At 54.4% G+C, this 12,397-nt stretch overlaps 1 protein-coding gene across 1 annotated transcript in view; it reads right to left on the bottom strand.

Moving 5' to 3' along the window:
• Positions 1–8,265: 8,265 nt before the first annotated feature.
• The window catches only part of PTK2 (protein tyrosine kinase 2), a 241,902-nt gene continuing 237,770 nt past the window's right edge, over positions 8,266–12,397 (bottom strand). The window contains 1 exon segment of the mRNA XM_030304586.1: positions 8,266–9,513. Within this exon segment, the coding sequence (XP_030160446.1) occupies positions 9,301–9,513 (213 nt within the window). The 3' untranslated portion in view covers positions 8,266–9,300.

Genomic DNA, 12,397 nt, shown 5'->3' with positions numbered 1-12,397 from the left:
TGCTTCTTGGTTGAAAGAACGACGGGTGGCGGGGGGCGGGGGGCGCTTCCGGGAAGTGGGGAGACTTTTACGACTGGGTCTAGAAGGAGGGGAGAGGTGAGGGGAGCGGAAGCCATGACCGTGCCGAGCAGCTGGGACCTGGCCCCGTCCACACGTCCGCCGGACTCCCGCGCAGCCACCGTGGACAGCTGTCTGTCCCAGGAGCCGTTTGTCACACATCACACCCTCCTCCGGGGTCAGCTGCCAGGACCATGCTTCATTCCAGGGAGGACGCCCTCGGAGCCCCTGTGCCTCCTTCGAGAATAGTAATGTCAGCTTAAATAGAATCCGGTAACGCCTTTCTGAGGTTGTGCCCAGGACGCCCTGATGGTGTCTTGAACACTCCTGGCCCCGGGCTCGTGGAAGGAGGAGGGATGGTCTGCGTCATCGTCACAGATGCTCCACCTCAAGTCTCCTTATCTCATCCCGAAAGGGTAACTTCTAGTCTCCGACCTATAGCTAGTGCTGCTTTATTTTCGAGAGTCAGGACAGCCAGTGACAGGGGCTGGAAACCCCGTGAGGAAGTTACAGGTGCATTCTGGGTGGCTCGGTGACCGGGAGGATGAGCCAGCACGTCCCAGGCGTTTGGTGGCACCGAGGGCGCAGTCCCTCCAACGTCAGCGTGACCCCCACAGATCACTTGCTCGTCTAAACGGGAAATGCAGCCGAGCAATGGTTGTGACCCTGTGGCCAGGGTCAGGAGCAGCATCACCGGGGTGGGCCCCCAGATCTGTGTCATCTTATGTCACCTGCCAGACGCGCACATCACCTGAGACGCGTTCCAGACAAAGACCTAGGCCCTTCCCCGAGACCACTCCGGTTTTCTAAAAATGCTTATTTTTGATGTTCTTATTTATTTTTGAGAGAGACAGAGACAGAGCACAAGCAGGGGAGGGGCAGAGAGAAAGAGACACAGAATCGGAAGCAGGCTCCAGGCTCCGAGCCGTCGGCACAGAGCCCGACGCGGGGCTCGAACTCACGGACCGCGAGATCACGACCTGAGCTGAAGTTGGCCCAGGTGACAAGTGAGCCACCTAGGTGCCCCTCGAAATGTTTCCATTTTATTAAAAAAATTTTTTTTAAGTTTAACTTTGAGAGAGACAGCACGAGTGGGGGAGGAGCAGAGAGAGACAGAGAGAGAGAATCCCAAGCAGGCTCCACCCTGTCAGTGCAGAGCCTGGTGCGGGGCTCGAACCCACGAAACTGCAAGGTCATGACCTGAGCCGAAACCGAGAGTCGGCCCAAACCAACGGAGGCACCCAGGCGCCCTGAAATGCTTTAAAACACGGACCCTCCCTCTCCCTATGCGGGAGGCGATGTGGGCGTGACGGCCGTCAAGTCCCTGCTGCCGGGTCACCCAGGCCCAGACTGGCAGTCAGTGTGTGTCCACAGTCTCGGGGAGCCCTCTGCACTGACGGTGGAGATCTAACAGGGCTCAAGAGGGAAAAGAAACAAAAGAGTTGCATTAAAAAAAAAAAAAAAAAAAAAAAAAAAAAAAAAAAAAAACAACCAACCCAAAGCTACTGGATAATCTGATCACGCACAAAACTATTTGGTGAATCTTTGCTTAAGAGTCAAGCTATTATGTTTTCTCTTGTTTCATGTGTGAAAACACATTGCCAACCCACTATGTGGAATTTATTTTCCTTCACGCACCTAATACAAATGAAACAGTACAGGCAAGCAGGTCATTGAATGAGGGTCCCTAACTTGTGTGCTGTCTTAGGGGAGGTGGGCTATCCTCACCTGAGGGACATACTGAAGACTCTTGGTGTCATCGAGCAAAACGAGCCAGGACCACCGCCACTAGCATCTTGGCGGAAGTAGGCGGGTCTCGCGAACTCCGCGCACACCGTAGGTTTTGTGGCCGGCCGCAGCTCCTTCCCTCCGGCAGAAAGTGCCGTGTTTGCTCTTTGCCGCATCTACCTCGGGGGTGGAGACCAGTGTCAGCCGGCTGTCGACATTCCAGAAAATGTGGATGTCACCCTGAAGGGATGCACCCCCGAGGAACCCTGCGGAGGGACTTCAGTCACATCGAGGGAGAACTCAGTCTCCTTGGAGAAAGAAGAGGTTCCCGGCTGCAACGGAGGGGAAGAGAAGAGAACGGAGCGCTGGCCGCGCCACCTGCAGCCCCGCACAGAACGTGGTCAAGGGCATTACTCTGGCTTCCGTTACAGGGGGAGGGCCGGGCACGCGCGCTCCCCCATCAGCGTTGTTACTCGGGAGAATGGTTCTCTTCTAGGAATCCGACATTTCTTGGGTGAGAAAACACCCACAGGATTCGGACGAGGCCAGGTCTTGCTTGTTCAGTATCTCAAGCCCAGAAAGATGAGTTAATTCTTGAAGGAAGGGACACTGAACTCGCATCAAACTCAGCTGCTTTGATTCAGCAAGCCACAAGAATTAAAAACAAGGATGTCGGAACATGTTGGATGGTATCTGTTTCTAAAACAGGAACAGTTCAGCAGGCTGATGAGTAGATGTAAGTTGTCCAGCCACAGACACAGCAAGGCGCTGATGATTCTCCAGATTTATCGGTGGTATTTTGTTTCGTTTACTTGTTTTTAAAGGTTTTATTTATTTTGAGAAAGAGAGAGAGAGAGTGAGTGAGCAGGGGAGGGGTAGAGACAGAGGGAGAGAAAATCCCAAGCAGGCTCTGCACGGCCAGAGTGGAGCCTGACGTGGGCCTTGATCCCCGGAACCACGAGACAGTGACCTGGGCTGAGACCAAGAGTCAGACGCTTAACCGCCTGAGCCACCCGGGTGCCCCAATATTGGTGATATTTTAAAAATGCAATCAGAGCTGTACTGACTTGGGAATAAAAATAAAATCAAACGTCTTGTTTATCTGGGCAAGTGTTATTACTAAATTTACATCCAAGTTAGTTAGCATCTAGTGCAATAATGACTTCAGGTGTGGAATCCAGTGTTCATCCCAACAAGTGTCCTCCTTAGTGCCCCTTACCGTTAGCCCATCCCCCTTCCCACAACCCCTGCAGCAACCCTCTCCTTCTTCTCTATATCTAAGAGCCTCTTATGTTTGTCCCCCTCCCGGTTTTTATATTATTTTTATTTCCCTTCCCTTATGTTCATCTGTTTTGTATCTTAAAGTGCTCATATGAGTGAGGTCATATGATATTTGTCTTTCTCTGGCTGGTTAATTTCGCTTAGCATAATACCCTCTAGTTCCATCCACGTTGTTGCAAATGGCACGATGTCACTCTTTTTGATTGCTGAGTGTGTATATATATATATATATATCCATATATATATATATACCCATTGTATATATATATATATATATACACCACATCTTCTTTATCCATTCATCCATCGATGGACATTTGGGCTCTTTCCATACGTTGGCTATTGTCGATGGGGCTGCTATAAACACTGGGGTGCATGTGTCCCTTCGAAACAGCACACCTGCATCCCGTGGATAAATGCCTAGTAGTGCAATTGCTGGGTCGTAGGGTAGTTCTAGTTTTAGTTTTTTGAGGAACCTCCACACTGTTTCCCAGAGCAACTGCACCAGTTTGCATTCCCACCAACAGTGCAAGAGGGTTCCCGCTTCTCCATATCCTCGCCAGCATCTGTTGTTTCCTGAGTTGTTCATTGTAGCCACTCTGACCGGCGGGAGGGTATCTCGGTGTGGTTTTGATTTGTATTTGTATTTGACTCGGTGATGAGTGATGTTGAGCGTCGTTTCATGTCAGTTGGCCATCTGGATGTCTCCTTTGGAGAAGTGTCTGTTCATGTCTTTTGCATCTGCTGCAAATTTTAACGCCACCAGTGATTTCGTTATTCTTTCTTCCCAATCTAAACACAACTTTTAAAATTCCTAATTGACTTTGAGTCTTGGGTTAATACTAAGTTGTTTGCCTGAAAACCTGTAAAGAAATTGAAATTCACAGAGACAGAAAAAGTAGGCGTTTGTCACACAATTCCACACACGCTTCTTCCTGTTTTCTCTGCAAATAAACACATTTGTCAAGGTGCTGAAATTAACATAGTAAAATCAATGGATTTAAACAGCCTCTTATACTTGATAAGGTTGGTTACATTTCAAAATGAAAGCGTTAGGGGCACCTGGGGGGCTCAGTTGGTTAAGTGGCTGACTCTTGATTTCGGCTCAGGTCATGATCTCAACGTCACGGTTCATTGGTTCAAGCCTCACATCAGGCTCTGTGCTCACAGCATGGAGCCCGCTTCAGATCTTCTGTTTATCTCTTTCTGCCTCTCTCTCTCTCTCTCTCTCTTTAAAAGATAAATAAATGTTAAAAATATTAAAAAAAAAAAAAGAACCAAATGAAAGCATTAGCTAACACAGCCCTTTAGGCCTGCTTCTGTAACTACACGCACGTGCACAAATACGTGGGCCCTTGTCAGGACGCAGGGAGGTTCACACATGGCTGTGTGTCACAGAGGAGGGGACAGAGAGGCCGACACAATGGGGTTCACCATAGAAGGGTGTGCAGCCCCCTGCCTCCTGCAGACTCTGCCTGGAAAGTAGGATTTTCCCTCACCCCGATGTGCACCCCCGTTTTCCAGAAAGTCAGTTAAATTTTGTGCCGATCCCACGTGGGTACTGAAGTCCCACGGTGACAGTGGTTACGGGCTGCTTGCGTGGGGATGAGCTGTAGTTCTCGGTCCGTTTCTGTGGACTCGCAGGCGCTGGGCCTTCTCCAGCACCTGGGCCCTGACCTTGACCTGTGTCCTGGCAGTGTCTCCAGAGGCCCGTGTCCAACAACGACCGGGCTGACGAGGGTGCCCCACACCCAGGTAAGTGGGGGCGCACCTGTGAGGCTGTGCGGTGGCCGTGAGTGCCCACACCGTCTGGGGGGTGGGGGAGCAACGCCGAGTTACAGAAACGCCCACGAGAAAACCGCCCAGGTGCCCGGCCCCAGGTCACCCAGGAAAACGTGTAGCGCAGGGCAAAACTGAAAGCCAGCGCTACCCGGTCCATTTTATTTTTTCAGTTTATTTCTTTATTTTGAGAGGGAGGGGAGGGGCAGAGAGGGAGGCAGAGAATCCCAAGCAGGCTCCGCACTGTCAGCACGGAGCCGACGCGGGGCTCTATCTCACAAATCATGAGATCGTGGCCCGGGTGGCAATCAAGAGTGGGACACTTAACGACTGACCCCCAGGCGTCCCCCTGCCCCGCCTTTTTTACTCCAGATCCATATAAACATTCAGAGTCCTGGCAGCAGTGAGGGTGTGTGTGTGTGGGGGGGATTCGCTTCTGCAAAGTCACTGCCTTAGTGACAGATAGAAAGCAAGTCCGGCTGGATCCCCACTGGGCTGCCTTGTCGTCTCCAGAGCACATTCAGACACACAGGGTGTTGGGGGCACCAGTCAAGCTTGTCGGTCCACTCAGCACCACCGCGGGCCACGTCACCCCCAAAGCTGGGAGAAAGAACGAGTAAGCGGAACCACGGGGCTCACGTCACCAGGTACGGAACGTGCTGGCCGGCCTGAATCTGGTAACGCGGAGCCTTCAGGCAAGCCGAAACAGGGTCACTGTCCCAAACTGGCCTGCATTCTTAAAAAATACAGTCATGAAAGACAAAGGGAACTAGAGGGTAGCCGTGTGCCACGAACGGTGGACAACAGGTTCCCAGAGGAAGAGTTGTAGTGTCTGCCGATTTCCACGGTAGAGATACTCCCGCCCTGGCTAATTTCAAGCTGCCGAGGTGAGGTCACCGAACGCAGACGTGGGCAGGGACGCGCAGAACACACGGTCACACCGCGTGTGGTCAAACAGCCACAATCGACATACACAGCCCGAGAGCTTAGGTAACAGCACGATGTAGTAATGAGGAAGCGCTGAGTTCTGTGCCCTTGTTACCTTTGTTTCCAATATAATTTAATTAGTTATAGGTGTATATAACTTAATTCCTAATAACGGCGGTGTTTGACAAAGAGCTTGCAAAATTCCTGGAAACCAGCACCACCAAAACACCAGGACAACCAAATGAAGGCATGACCCGGGACTGGGTTTTGGATTTGGGGGGAAATGATGTAAAGCACATTACTGGCGGCTCGTATATTAGACAACGTGAAGTCTTCGGAGTGTGATGCCGTGTCGTGTGTGTAAGTGTCCTTGCTCTCAGGAGACGCACGCTGAAGTATTGGAGGCAGGACTAGTGTCCTGGGGCTGCTAATCGGAGGCTTAAAGCAACAGAAACTTCCTCTCCCCCAATTCTGGAGGCCGGAAGTCTGAAATCAAGGTGTGGGAAGATGCCTGGAGACTCTGAGGGAGAATCGACGTACGAGGATGAACGACTCCACTCCGGAGCGGGAATGTGACGAGACGAGCACCCGGGACACATAAGGAGGCTCTAGCACTCATAAGTAAATACTCACCAGTCCCGTTGCAAAAAAAGCAACATATTTGTGCAGACACTTCACAGAAGAGGTAAGGAATGGTTAGCGTAGAGAAAGATGCTTAACATCAGAGACGCAAACTGCCACCAAGTCTGAAATGACAGGACCAACGGGCATGGGCACCGGGGAGGCTCAGACACTGCTGGTCAAGGCGCAATGCGGCACAACCACATGCGAAGATGGTTTGGCGGTCTCTAAGGAAGTCGAACATACACTTACCGTAAGTTCCAGAAACAGCACCAACGGCTGTTGGTCACGAGAAACGGGAATGTGTTACGTGCACGTACACGCCCGCGGCAGTGTCGGTAACGATGCAGCAGGTGCACAGGTGAACGGGCTGCGGCGGCCGGGCCACGGGCCGCATGGGATGCGCACGCAGCACGGGCAGTCCGAGATGTCACCGAGTGAGGAGCCAGAGTGCAGATGGCGCCTTCCTAGAAGCGGGTAGAGGGTTAGTGCTGGAGGTGGGGCCACCGCCCGGGGCAGGATGGGGACTGGCGGCCAAGTGGAGAGGGGGCCTCCCGAGGGATGGCAGCGTGTCCCCTACTCTGTGCAGGCCCGGAGAAGAAGGCCCCCCAACGGTCTCCCGCACAGGTTCCTGCCGTCTGGACGGACAGAGGACAATCGGCCAGCTGCCACCTTCCTGTGAAGTGGGGACCGGGGTGCCGTAAGCGCTACGCTGTGTCTGAATCGGGCGTCAGTTACAAGACTGTGTTGCTTCGTGACAAGTTCAGCGAGCACCGTGTGTGTGCCCTCTCTCTATGTGAAGTACTCCCTAACTAAGCTCCTGTTAAGTACAAAACAGCTGGAGGAACCGAGATGTGAGGTTGTGAGCGGAGGACATTCACCGTCTGTCGTGCTCCTCCTGCCCGACGCGGACCGCCTTTCACGTCAGGTCGGGGTCCCCCGCAGGGTAACACAGCTGAGTCCCCAAGCGGTCCCTGTGACAGTCCCTCGGTCCCCTGCGCCAGCACACCACAGGCCAGCTCCCGTGCGGACACCACGCCGTCCGGCCTGTGGTCGCCCGTTCCCCCGACCAAAATGCGTTTCTTTCTTTGCCTCACAGGATGTGCGAGACCTACCTCAGTTGTTCGCGCCAGAGGGCGAGACACACCGGGAGGAAAAGGGTACGATTTCAAGCGACTCTCGCTGTGAGGCAGTGCTTCTCGTGGCGACTGGGCCCCCTTCCCCGGGGACACTGGCCCGACGGCAGGCCCCCCCGTGATGTATGTGGGGGCGTCGACCTCACGGCCACCACTGCAGCGAGGAGGAAGCGGGACAGTGAGGGAAACTCAGGGTAACACCCCCTGGCCTTTTCCTCCCAGGAAGTCGGTGTCCTGGGCCCAGAGAAGGAGCGGCCGCTGCAGCCATGGGAATATGTATGTACCTGGGAACATCCCCTCAATCCCTCCACTCGGGAGCTCGGCCCCTGGCTCTTCCCCGTCTGCAGAGCCCAGTGCTGTTTGCTCCGGCTCAGAGGTTCTGGCAAGACTGGGGCGGGTCTGGGGGACCGCGTGCTGACCATTTCCCTAGTGACAGAGCCGGTCACAGCTGTGTCCTCGAGGCCGCGACGCCCGTGAGGACGTCAAGGCCACAGAGGCAACGGCTCCCAGATGGACATCACTCCTCTCTCGACTTTGCATGTGATAGGCAGAGATGGAAAGAAAGGCCTGATTTGTGTGCGGCCATCCTCCTGTGCTAAAATCCTTGACCTCTCTAGAAGACAGGGAAAGAAGGACCAGTAATTGTCGAGAGCTTTCCTGTATGTTATCTGACAAGTCGCCTGAAAACTTTTAAAGGGTCTGAAGGAACCCGAAGAAAGGCTACTACACCGACAACTTTACTGGTAACACCTTTTTAATAGGTCAAAGTAACTGTACAGTTCATTATATTCTTCCTGAGAATAATTTATATCCCCCGACAAACTAAAGGGAGGGTATACTCTTCAAAATTACTGAACAGAATGGATGGTGTAACTGGACATCAAAAGAAAACCAACTCTCTCTGCTTTGCTTACTCGCCTCCTGGGAAGACAGACACAAGGAAGGGTTAGTCAGCTCTAGTGGCTGCAAGATAGTCAACATGGCTTTCGTCTTTCTTTATAAATTATATAAAAATGGAAAACAGGGATGGTTCCAGAACTTCTTCTCAATGCAGTTTGGAGGTGCTCTGGTGCAAAGCATTTCTGCTTCCAAGAGAAATAACATTGCTACAAAAAACTGGCACATTATTCTGGTGAAAAAAGACAAAAGTTTTTAGTGTGGTCTACAGCTAGCTTCCAACCGAATCTTCACATATCCAACAGGAAAGTAAAAGGCGGGAAGGACAGAAGGGTGGCTGTTGTTCTGTTTGTTTCTGAAATGACCCAAGTCTTCAAAATATAGCTCTGATGTTCTCTTAGAGCGCTGTTTGCGTACTGCGACGGAAGGGCGTCCTCACAGCAGAAACTCCGGTCTGGCTGGCCACTCTGCACACGCAGAAGAGTTCTCAGCCCCTCGGGTTTCCCGGAATTCTCCGCCCGGTCTCCTCTGCCTGTGCGCAGCTGAGCTGGCTCAGGTCCCGCACGCACGGCCCCGCCTGGGCCGTTTCCATGGAAACACGCCCTCATGGGACGGTCATCTGTTCTTGGTGATTCTTGAAAGCTTCTCACGAACGATTTTCATTCTCAGAAAAATGCCACATTTTGGATCCTGGACTTTTCCGAACACCATGATTAAAGAAAAACAAAACCAAACAACGAACTCAAATCAAATGCGGTTAAATTTGTCCGAGAGAGGTTCTGAACCGGCTGTCAGTCACAGCCCCGGGCGCGGGGGAGCCCCTCGCTGCTGGCGGGGCGCCGGGGCGCGTCCTCCCCGAGGCCCGGGGGGCCCCTCAGCGCGGCCTCGCGTGTCCGAGTGCCCTCAGTCTGGCCTGGTCGATGACGTCGAGTAAGTTCTTGGCGTCCACGGCCAGGGCGTGGGCGGCGGTCAGCATCTGCTTCTTGTGGTCCTGCTGTAGGCTGGTCATGGCGCACCGCTGGGCCAGCTTCATCTTGTTGATGAGCTCGCCCAGGTCGGAGTTCAACAGCTTCTGGGCCATCTCGATCTGGAAGCACAAGAGAGGCGTCAGGACGGGCACGTTCCGCGCTCCGCCCGGGCAACCCTTATGCACCTGCCTTGGGCGCCTCCGGAGAAGAAACGCTCTTCCCCGTCAACAAACCTGCCCGACGCAGACGGGGTAAGATCAGCGTCTCCTCTGGGAAACCGGCCGACAGAGTGTGCACGCGGCCGTGTGCACCAGCAGCCTCTTTCCACAAAAGCCCTCAGCGACCACGAATCTCAGTGACTGGCAGGACTCTGGCTTCTTAAAGGAATCACAGGTTCTGACGGAACCTCGGAGGCCCCCAGCCTGGCGCCCTCCCGTCGGAGCGGGCGACCGAGACACAAGGAGACGCGCTGAGGTTGCCCGGCTGCCTGGCTTCCGGTTCCAGACAGAAACCTGGGTGTGGACTCACAGTCTAGTGCTCTTCCTACAAGACCAACCATGGCTCAGGACCCGCCTCTGCTGTGCGAGAAGGACACCCCGGTCCCACCGCGGCCCTCCCAAACTGATGAGAGGCTGGAGCAGGGGCAGCAGTGGCGGAAGAAGCCGCCTCAGGGACCGGGATGCTCTGCTCGGGTGTCTCTCCCTCCCCGTCTGCTTATTCAGCCGGTGACGATTTACTGCTCGGTCCCTTACTGATTACTGCGCACACCTGTACGAGGCACTTGGTGGTGTCGATTAAGGAAGGAAACAGACAGGGGCGCCTGGGTGGCGCAGTCGGTTAAGCGTCCGACTTCAGCCAGGTCACGATCTCACGGTCCGTGAGTTCGAGCCCCGCGTCGGGCTCTGGGCTGATGGCTCAGAGCCTGGAGCCTGTTTCAGATTCTGTGTCTCTCTCTCTCTGCCCCTCCCCCGTTCATGCTCTGTCTCTCTCTGTCCCAAAAATAAATAAACGTGGGAAAAAAAAAAAAAAAAAAAAAAAAAAAGGAAGGAAACAGACACACTTGTGCGCGCAGTCTGGTGCGGAGAAGCCTGCGCACAACTACCTCCAATACGCTGGGATGAATCCACAATGGAAAGACACAATCCATTCGTTCTGGGAGGGTCAGGAGACTTCACAGAATGACTGCAGAAGGAGGCTGGCTCCCTCACAAGCCGTGACAAGTTACCTCCGTCCCGCTGGGACAATGGGAGGCCCAGGAGATTTTTAGCGAGGGGAATGCCATCGTCCGGAGAGGAATTCGGGCAACAGGGCCCTGGTGGCCGTGTGGGAGTGGGAGGGAGGGGCGGGAGAGCCACGGACAGAGGAGGCAGCTCAGAGGCTGTTGTGGGAACTGAGGGGAGGGGGGGCGGCGGAAGGGAGGACGGAGAGGCCCAGCCTGTGGCGTGATGCCGACAGGTGAGCGGCTGCTTGTGTGTGTGTGTGGGGGGGGGGGGGGGGGGGGGGAGAAGGGGGTTCCCGGAGGCAGGGGTGGCAAGGGCGTGGTGGCCCCAGCAACTGGGAGCAAAACCAGGAGCAGAATGTCCTGCTGAAGGCAGACATCCAACAGCTCAGGCAGAGGTCCCACCGGAGGCATCAGATATTTGCATCCACGTAAGGGGTGGAGAGCCACCAAGGAGAAAAAGCGTTCTGTAAGACAAGGGTGTGCGGCACCTTTGGGGACGGCCACGCTCGGGGCAGCCAAGAAGAGGAACCAGAGCGGGATGTGGGCCCGAGACACGTGAGGGAGGGTGGCTCTGAAGCCCGCGGGGGCCTCGCAGACGAGCCAGGATGGGGGCTCGGGGGGCACGGTCGCCGGTGGCCCCAGGCAGCCGCAGGGAAGGAATGGGGACCGTCTGGCCCAGGAGGACCAGGAGGCCGCTCTCTCAGGAAGCACGAGGGGACAGAGGGACCGAGGAAGGCGGAAGCAAGATCAAATAAAGCTTCCCTCCTTCTTTTAAAAAGCAATAATCAACAGAAAATGTGTATGCGAGAGCAAGTGGCACAGAAGCCTCAGGGCAGACGGAGAGGCAGTTTCAGGCTTTATCGGCCGAAGTCAGAAGTTAGAAATGGCTCTGGCAAAACACTTATGTCAGGATACCACTTTCTGGCCTCTGGCACTGGAACTTTCCCCCTTTTGGCAAAACTCTCGGTCGTTGTGGAAGCGACCAATTAAAGTCCCAACGAGGCAGACGAGCCAGCTAGCGTCCAACCGGCTAGGCATACACAGGTACTCCGCTCAGGCGACCAGAGGCCCTTTGCAAGGGAAGCATGGATACGGGCTGTGCCAGTTCAAGACGGGCGTCACCTGGACACCAGGAGCCTCGGACACAATGTCCCGAGAAGAACTCGACCTCGATCTCATCAGGAGGGAACGTCAGTCTTCGCACAAAACCCCTCAACTCCTCTCTGGGAATAAATACTCTCCAAGGTAACTGGCCTACAGCCTTCCAAGACGCTGATGGCAGAAAGACGGAGTCTGAGGACCTACTCCAGGCGGAAGGGGGCTGACAGACTGTCGCGGGGCGTCACGTCAGAGCTCTGCTGGCTGTGGACTAGACGGTGAGGCTCCCGGGTGTGACCACGCACGGGGACAATGCGGGGCGCTGGCGGCCCAGGCTGCTGGAACCCTACAGCGTGTGAGAACCGCCTCCCGACTGGAGATACAGATGGAAACACTGAGGGTCAAACGGTTCACAGGAAGGAGACCGTGTGGTGATAACCAGAGACCGAGGACACAGATGTGAGACAATGTTAAAAGGCAGCGAGACTGGGTGGAGAACGTTCGGGAATTCTCTGCACTATTCCTACCACTTTTAAGTTTGACATCATTTCAAATAGAAACTAAGAAAACAAATGAGAACAGAGCCTGCTGGGCTGCAGGGCTAGGGACGGTGGGAAGGTAGGTGCAGGAGCTGGGAGGCGTGGGGATAGAGTAAGAAGGGGGAGCAAGGCTGGGGCAGCCTC

This window comes from Lynx canadensis, chromosome F2 (assembly GCF_007474595.2).
Source record: "Lynx canadensis isolate LIC74 chromosome F2, mLynCan4.pri.v2, whole genome shotgun sequence".
NCBI lineage: Eukaryota > Metazoa > Chordata > Mammalia > Carnivora > Felidae > Lynx > Lynx canadensis.
The sequence above is the reverse complement of the archived record's forward strand: the minus strand, read 5'-3'. Positions and strand labels throughout refer to the sequence as shown.